This window comes from Camelina sativa, chromosome 4, assembly GCF_000633955.1.
Source record: "Camelina sativa cultivar DH55 chromosome 4, Cs, whole genome shotgun sequence".
Classification (NCBI taxonomy): domain Eukaryota; kingdom Viridiplantae; phylum Streptophyta; class Magnoliopsida; order Brassicales; family Brassicaceae; genus Camelina; species Camelina sativa.
In genome coordinates this window covers 601,178-610,083 of record NC_025688.1, presented here as the reverse complement: position 1 = coordinate 610,083, position 8,906 = coordinate 601,178, and the positions used below count along the sequence as shown (strand labels likewise).

At 36.4% G+C, this 8,906-nt stretch overlaps 1 protein-coding gene across 1 annotated transcript; it reads right to left on the bottom strand.

Annotated features, from left to right (window-relative positions):
• LOC104779466 (MLP-like protein 328) lies at positions 4,877 to 5,900 on the bottom strand. The gene is made up of 2 exons (XM_010503830.1): positions 5,642 to 5,900; positions 4,877 to 5,352 (listed from the first exon to the last, which is right to left on the bottom strand). The coding sequence occupies exons 1-2, from the start codon at positions 5,826 to 5,828 to the stop codon at positions 5,084 to 5,086; spliced, it is 456 nt and encodes a 151-aa protein (XP_010502132.1). The 5' UTR covers positions 5,829 to 5,900; the 3' UTR covers positions 4,877 to 5,083.

Here is an 8,906-nt window from a genome sequence, read left to right as displayed (position 1 = left end):
CAGCTCTCGGCCGCTCTCTCTCCCAAAAGTCGAATCCAATGTGATCTCCTCCGATCGACCCAATATTGCGAGTGTCGGACTTGCTCAAATCACGCCGACCTCCCAATATCTCCGTGTTTCGGCGCCCTCCCATCATAAGATCTGGGTCGCCATCGTCGGAATCAAACTCGTGGGAGATATCAACGAAATAGGAATCAAGTTGACCAACACCCTCAACTATGCCAGCCTCGGACATGCCTTCCATACCAATCTCACCGACGCTAGGCCGAGCTCCGAGACTCCTCATCCCGATCTCACCGATGCTAGGCCGAGCTCCGAGATTCCTCATCCTGATCTCGACAACGCCAGGCCAAGATCCGAGATCTCCCACGCCAAACTCGCCGGATCCAGCCATTCTCGGCGGAAGAGCGCCGATCCGATCCGCCGATCTCCGCCGATCCACCAGGCACGGACGCTTCGCCTCTCACAACAGGACTCACGAAATCGACACGGCGCCGATCTCCGACCATCCGGGCACCGATCTCGCTCTCTCGGCCGACCATCCGGGCGCTGACCTCGTCCTCTCGGCTGACCATCCGGGCGCCGATCTCGCTCTCTCGGCCGACCATCCGGGTGCCGACCTCATCCTCTCGGCTGACCGTCCGGGCGCCGATCTCGCTCTCTCGGCCGACCATCCGGGCGCCGNAGGAACCAAAGACCGCATTCAGTGAAGTAATGCTCAAAAAGCGCGATAAAACCTGTCGGAGGCGTCCAAGGACGTTCGTGAGACTCAGGAACCCGGAAAACCAGTCCCTCGGGCATCTTACACCANCGGCCGACCATCCGGGCACCGATCTCGCTCTCTCGGCCGACCATCTGGGTGCCGACCTCATCCTCTCGGCCGACCGTCCGGGCGCCGATCTCGCTCTCTCGGCCGACCATCCGGGCGCCGACCTCGTCCTCTCGGCCGACCATCCGGGCGCCGATCTCGTCCTCTCGGCCGACCATCCGGGTGCCGATCTCGCTCTCTCCGCCGACCTCCGAATCTCCCTGTTGGGACCCGTCGATCTCCGTCGATCGGCCGGATTTACGCACATCGCCTTTCTCGGCCAAGCTCGCAAGACTCATATGTCGCCGTCCGCCGACCATCAACGATCTCCGCATGAGAATCTCGGCGGCGGCGGCTGCTAGGTCTTCAAGGATGTGTGACCAAACAAAGGGGAGAGAAAAGTAGAGAGAGAAAGAAGTAAAAGCATAAAAATAAAAGCATAGAGAGAGAAATTTACNCTGTTTATTCCATATGGGAGTTCGAGAATTTATGTTTTCGTCCTGTCCCGTCTCGTTTTCAATTGAAAATACATATTTGTCTCATATCTAGAATGTCCCGTATTGGTAATGAANTCGGAAATTTATCGAATACCGCGCTCAAAGGAAGGACCGTCGGATATTCACGGTGTCTCTCGAAAGACGAGCCTGGCATTTACAAAAAGAGCTACTACAGCAATTTCTTNGAACGGGTTGTCATTGTTGTTAGCGGTTATATATCCAGTTTGATAGTTCACAAATTTAATAAAATCTAACCAATCATTTATTTGATTTAGTTTGTTGCCCATCCAACCGTTATGTTGTTTAAAGTTTAAAATACTGATGAAACCATTTTTAAACATTAATAAACTAAACCAAAAATCAAACTAAAATCTTAATTAGTATGAGTTTGACTATATATACAAAAATAAATTTGTTTATAAACATAACCTCGCGTGTACGTGCGGGTCCAAACCTAGTAGATATTAATCAAGAATTAAGATAATGATCACCACATAAACAATTGTAACAAAAATAGCATACGAGGGTGATATTGGTGNACCGATCGCAGAAAGACTGCCACTCTCCGGACTAAGGGGGGGGACTATTGTTGGATATGGGCTACGCCCAATATGCCACTCGGCCCAACGANATTTTTAAACATTAATAAACTAAACCAAAAATCAAACTAAAATCTTAATTAGTATGAGTTTGACTATATATACAAAAATAAATTTGTTTATAAACATAACCTCGCGTGTACGTGCGGGTCCAAACCTAGTAGATATTAATCAAGAATTAAGATAATGATCACCACATAAACAATTGTAACAAAAATAGCATACGAGGGTGATATTGGTGATAGTGTTCGTGATAGTAGTGATGGTGATGATAATAGTAATAATGGTCATGATTGTTGGATATGGGCTACGCCCAATATGCCACTCGGCCCAACGACACTCATTAGTTGCATTCTCGGCCCAGCGAGAATGGAAGCAAGTCATTAATTCCCGCAAAAGGGCAAACTCGGGAATTCGTGAAGGGAACCCTAAACTCTCTTAGGTCAACAGTCTCCTATAAAAGGAGAAAGCATTTATTGGGATCACCATCCTGACCCGCGGACAATACCCCCAGAGCAATACTTTGCATCGAAAACTGCTATTATCTTTCGTATAACTCGTCTTATTTTCAGTTCGTCATTTTAAGCTTACTAGTTCGTCTGTGGACTAACAAGCTCTAATACGATTTGTTTAAGTGACGATCTCACGTTTTTCCCGATTAATAAAGAACTTGCTCGCTCATTTCCACTAAATCTTATTTGTTGAAACTGTGTAATCTCCCGGTACAAACAATGATGAAGATAATGATTATGGCGATGAATAAATATGATGATCATCATGTTCATGATGTCTATTATAAATTTATTAAAATGTGGCTTCTACAACTTTTTAAGATATCACATGTTATTTTCTATTTCTTGAGTCACATTTTATGTTCTATTTCCAAAATCACCATCAAAATCCAAAATTACCAAAATACCACATACATTTAAATATATGAAAGGTTAAAATTTAGCAAGAGTTCAACATTCTCTAAACCTAATTTTTTTGTGACAGTATTTGAATTATGATGGTAAATTATAATCTTACCAGAAACATTTCAATTAATTAATATATGAAATAAATACCAAAAAAAATAAACTAGTGTAGTTTAGTCTTGTAATTTCGTTAGTCAATTTATTACAGAGAACTGTTAGAAAAAAAAACGAAAGAATAATAATGTTTAGAAACGGAGAAAAGAAAGAAAAGTAAAAAACTAATAGAAAAATTGGAAATAATTTTTTTATAAAAAAATACAAGAGAAACTTATAAAAAGCTCAATGCTTTTGAGTTTAGCAAGGTGCATGTTTATGTTTTTTTAACAAAATTACATGTAGTGTTTCATCTTGAAATTACTCAATACCCTTTGTTCTTATTTCACACAATCCAGGAACTTCGGGAAGAGCATTCAACACTTCAAGAAAGAGATATTATATGGAGTTTCCGCTTTTTGTCAACTGCTCTCCTATTAATTCGTGTAGGAAAATGGAATAGGATATCGTATAATACATTTGTCAAAATTACCTCTATATACTTTTCTTTCTGTGAAGTCAAAGAATTTTATAGTTTGAATCCAACCAAGGAAAGATGTTTTTACAGATAAGAATTATTTTTTAAGTTGCTCTCTTGATCAATGTATAACTTAGGATCAACAACACTAATCTACCACAAAAATTACCACTTTGTAATAAACTCTTACCTCTTCTCTCACACCAAAAAATGTCAAACGATTATAAAATCTTTTCCCGTCTTTTAACGTTTTAAAGGATTTTTTTTGGATCTAGAGACTTTTTCATATATGTGAACATCCTTTCCCTTTCTAACAAAGGCTTTTTCTTATAAGGAATTTTTTTTGTGGATCTAGAGACTTTTTCTTAACAAAGTCTACTAATTACATAAGAAAATATTATTTCTAAATTAATCTTTATTAAATTAATACTTTCATATCTCATTTAATATTGCAAAAATCTTTAAAAGTCTTCTTTCGTACTTTGCTATAATAATGTTTAATTATTTTATTTTTTTCGTGTACAGCACAAACATTGTGTAGAAATTATATTTAGAAATCGTATAAACTCAATACGTTAGGTTAGTAAATATTTACTGCTAATTTCGATAGTGTTGTAAATCATAATTCACGTTTTCCAAGTTGTTATCATACAATAAAACAACAAGTATTAGGTTTGACGAGATGCATAAAATAACCACTATCCTCGTCATCGTTATATTATATATATCCACACATTTAGAAAAAAGTAAAGTATAGACTTAAGCAATGATTGTGTTCATGGAACTCCGATCCGAACGTCCAACATATGAAGATAAGAGATACGGTGGATTCTCTCTACGAACGGTGTCTTTTTTTGCCTTTTCACGTCGTGAAAAAAGAAAACTATCAAACCCATCTTGAATCCTCTAATCTAATGATCACTCTGTAAAGACTATTAGACTATTATACTACAACCTTTTTAAATTCAACTGTTTTTTTTTTTTGTCCATTTTCCAAATATTATACTACAACTTTATACGTACGTACTGATATTTATTTCTTTATATACACTACGACCAATAAATAATGATACAGTACTACTCACGACGAATTTAGAAGAAAAGATGAATGCTACAACCTATATGACCATACAAGGACATCATTTATTACTCTATAGTAAATATAGAAACAAAGACAGCAATAATAGTACAATAGTAGCATATGAATAACATAATCACTAAACACTATATATATATATAATGAATGCTGTAAATGAGTAATACAACCACTAAAAGGAACGACAAAATGACCAATAAACACAACCACTAAATACTGTATATAACTAATGTGCCCCTTGGGCCTTGTGGAACTGATACATTTTTTTTTTGTTGTTGTCAAAAGTGGAAGCTGATACATTTATAGTGCAAATTTTTTTTTTTTTGTGCTAAAAAAGATAAATATTAGTTTACTTTAAAATCATTAATTAACAAGCTACGGATACATGTAAGGATGAACACACATGAAACCTCAACCATATTAAACATCATCAAAGCATATGCATATTACAGTAGATGAAACCATACATATGCGAACTGACATTTATTGTATTTAAAACACCATACACAGATACATGATACACACGAACACAAAAGAAGAGGGTGGGTGATGATGATGATGATGATGACAGGTGATGGTTTGAGGTGAAAGGGATTTAGGCTTTGAGAACGTGATCGTCCATGTCAGCAGCGAGGCTCTTGACGAACTTCATGTAATTGCTGGGCTCAGGCATGTCATCGTTTTGCTTCTCCCAGATCATAGTGACCTTACAGATGATATCATCAGGCGACTTTTGAATGAACTGAAAGATGACATCATACACTTTAAGTTGCTCCATCACATGACCTTCCAGTCCTCTGAACGTTACCGCCATGTTCTCATCGTCTATCTCTCTCCTCTCCTTGAACACCTCCGCTTTCCCATCTTCATACATATATATGTACATGTTAATAATAATTTTTATATATTCATAAATTAGTACCACATGCATATGAGATTATGAGATGAGTTTACATATATATGGTCAAACCGTATGATAAATGGATTCTCTGTATACTTGTGACAAATTGGTACCACTATAAATATATATATATATATATATATATATTCATTTTCATGTGATTTCATATAGATAATCAAAGGATAATTTGGCAGTATTCTTTACAAAAAATCCCCAGTTTTCAGATTGAGTTATATAATTTAAGTAAGTTACCGCATGTGTAGTTCCAGATCTTGATGGCTCCATGGGAGTCCCATTCGCCGTCGTGGACGGTGACACCTTGGATGAGGTGTCCAATGGCGTCGGGGAAGAGGTGGTTCTCACTCCGCCACCGCTTATAGTGCTTCTCCGCTGATCCTTTCAGTGGAACCTCCGTCACATATGTACCCGACGTTGCCATCTCGTGAAGTGGATGTTTTTTCGTTTGTTTGTTTGTTTCTTTGGTGTATGAATACTTTCCCTTCTGGTTGCCTTCGTTTATATAGAGAAATGTCACGGTTAAAACGTAAAAAACATTCTTTTTTCTCCATTTGACTAAAACTCTTTTTTACCACGCGCTTCTGTGTCGATTTGCATTATTGCAGATTGGACTTTTAGAAAAACAATGGCCATGCATATTTATTACTCACAAGTCTGTCTTCATTTTACCGAGCCTAAATCTAATTAGGTTAAAATTTCACGGTGAATTGAGTTGTGTTGATTCACGTTTACCAAATTCTTATAAAATAAAATAAAAAAACAAAAAAAAAAATAGCTAGGATGAATTATTTCTTGAACTCGGAACATACAATATTGAACATTCACCACCTCACTTGAATCGTAGTTGTCAAAATGAATATATTACATTCCTAGAAAATAATAATCAAGCGACAGAAATCATATTTTTAATGAAACTGTTAACAATCACTATCGGCTTTCTACAAAAGAGAAAATAGGTGAACCGATGGGAAACCTGGTCGACAATGACTGCATGTTTTTTAAATGGTGATTTTAAAAAACATCTTTTAAAAAGTGTTTGAAACCTTTGACCGAATTATAGGGGTGATCAGTAAGTTACTTGGTCAAAATAGTTTAAATCCGATCCAATCTGAAAGGAATAAAAACAATCTATCCAAAAGCCAACCCCTTTCATCTTAAGATAGTTAGATTCAAGTTACATGCATGAACCAGAGATTGAGGTTAGTTTTAAAGCTGATCGGGTGTCGGTAATCTGGTGGTGAAACGGAGCCATTTTTCTCATTTTTTCAGAATGATGAGTTGAAGCTCTCTGTCTAACATGGATGGGGGCTACCTTATGAATACGACAAGGCGTATATGAATGTGATACCTTTAAAAATATATTATTTTCATTATTTTTAATATCCCTATATAACTTGTGTGTGTTCGGGCGCGATTTGGTTTTGATTCGGATTTCATGACTTGATATGATGACATCGGACGTTTAATCAAATGATTTTTTTTTTTTTTTTCTTGTCCAGACTCCAGATTAATGAAAGATAATAGCAAATTAATTATAAGTTTAAGGAGATCTCAAATCAAACAATTAAGAGATGGATATTATTGGCCAAACGTTTTCCACGCTTCCGCTGTCCCATCGACAAAAAAATCAATAAAACTGTAATCTGAGAAGATAAGAGATTAGACAATGAATTTATTATGACGATGGGGTCGAAACATCTGTTTCTTACACTACAACAATCAATACTAGTATAGTACTACTACAAACTACTAACTGAAATGATATATAGTGTATGTTGTTTTTTCTTTCTATATGTCATTTTAGAGTAGCTAGACGTCCTTCTAGATAATATTAGACGGAATCTTACATTCATACTTACTTTTTATGCATGTATATAGATAGAGATGATGAATACAGAATACCATTATTCACTCGATTTACTGTAGACTGAACTACGTTTAGTAATTAGTATGACCACATTTGTGTAGTATACAAACAACTCAAATACTACAAATGTAGCAGAATTTGCTAGACAAAAAAACACAAAAAGACCACAAAATGAGATATTTAAATGTTAAAGAAAACAAATACAAAATAAATAATTTTGTTTGCTTAATAAAAACTGATTAAAGAATGGAATGGTCACACAAAAAAAAAACATGCTTATGTCAAATGAATAATTTAGTAGACAATTTCATAAATTTTGGGGTTTCACACCTCACCTTATTCAATTGATTTAGACATGGTTGACGGCCTTAAATCCACACTACCACTTGTCACAGTTTTGTGAATTATTGAAGAACAAAAATCACAAAAGAAAAAAAGAAGAAGAAGAAGAAGAAGAAGAAAAGATTTATTATTTTTTTTCTGGCATTGTTGGGCTTACTTTATTGGGCCTTTTCTTGAATAAATTGGGCTTTAAAAATTTCAGAGACAGAGGGGACTGCATATTTAAGATCCACCGTATAAAAAAAATCAGACGATCACGGCAAGAAGAAAAAGAGATGCTTGCGAAACAAAACGCCATTAACAATACAAAATGGCCTCGGCAATCGGTTTTTTCGGTTTAATCGGGTCGGTTTATTTTGTTTTCAAAAATTTCGGTTATCTTAAAATTTTGCCGAATTAACCCGAATAAAAGTTTGGTTCGGGTTATTCGGTAATCGGTTTATTCGGATCGGTTATCTGCTTTATAATGTATTCCAAATAAAACCGAATTTTTTTCTACTTCGGTTTATTTTAACCGAATTAGCCAAAAATACTTAAAACCCCAACAATGAGCCTAATTTCAAACCCAAACCCATTACATGATTACGGATTTCAAACCCAAACCCATTTACAATAAATGTTTGCAATGAAGTAGTTGCCGGCGAGGCTGCGACGGAAACGATAATAGCAAAGGCAACCGTTCGATCTCCTCGTACTATGAGGCTTCCCACCAGATCTATCAAATAAGATAACAACGCAACACTTCAAAACTAGAAAATTTCAGTTCTAAATTTCATTCTTTTAAATTGTTATAGCCTGTTCGCAGTTCGAGTTATTAGGAAAATAGACATATTTTGTAATAGAGAAAAGTATATAAATAACGGAGATTCTCTTCCTTGTAAAAAATCCAACAATTAATACAAAAACCCTACTTTTTTACTTGTTTTTGAGCGAAACCCTAACTTCTCCTCAAGAGATTTCAATTCCTTTTATTCCTTAGGCTTTGATCGAGTTTCATTGAGAGAGTTTTTTATTGAATTTGTTTCTCCCTTCAAACAAATTCATTGTGTGAAACCCAATTTCTACATACGTGAAGATTGGTTATTGACTGGTTATCAACTGGTTATTTCTGGTTCACTTAGTTTGGGTTAATGAGAAGTTTGTATATAAGAAGATTAGGATTAACTTCCTAAACTAAGCTTTGTAATACATATTTATTTTCTGTTAAGAAAGTTAGTTAGAACTTTAATGGCTCTTCTCTTCTTCTTCTTCTTCGTCGTGTTCTCCAGTCAATCTGAATCTTAATAGATG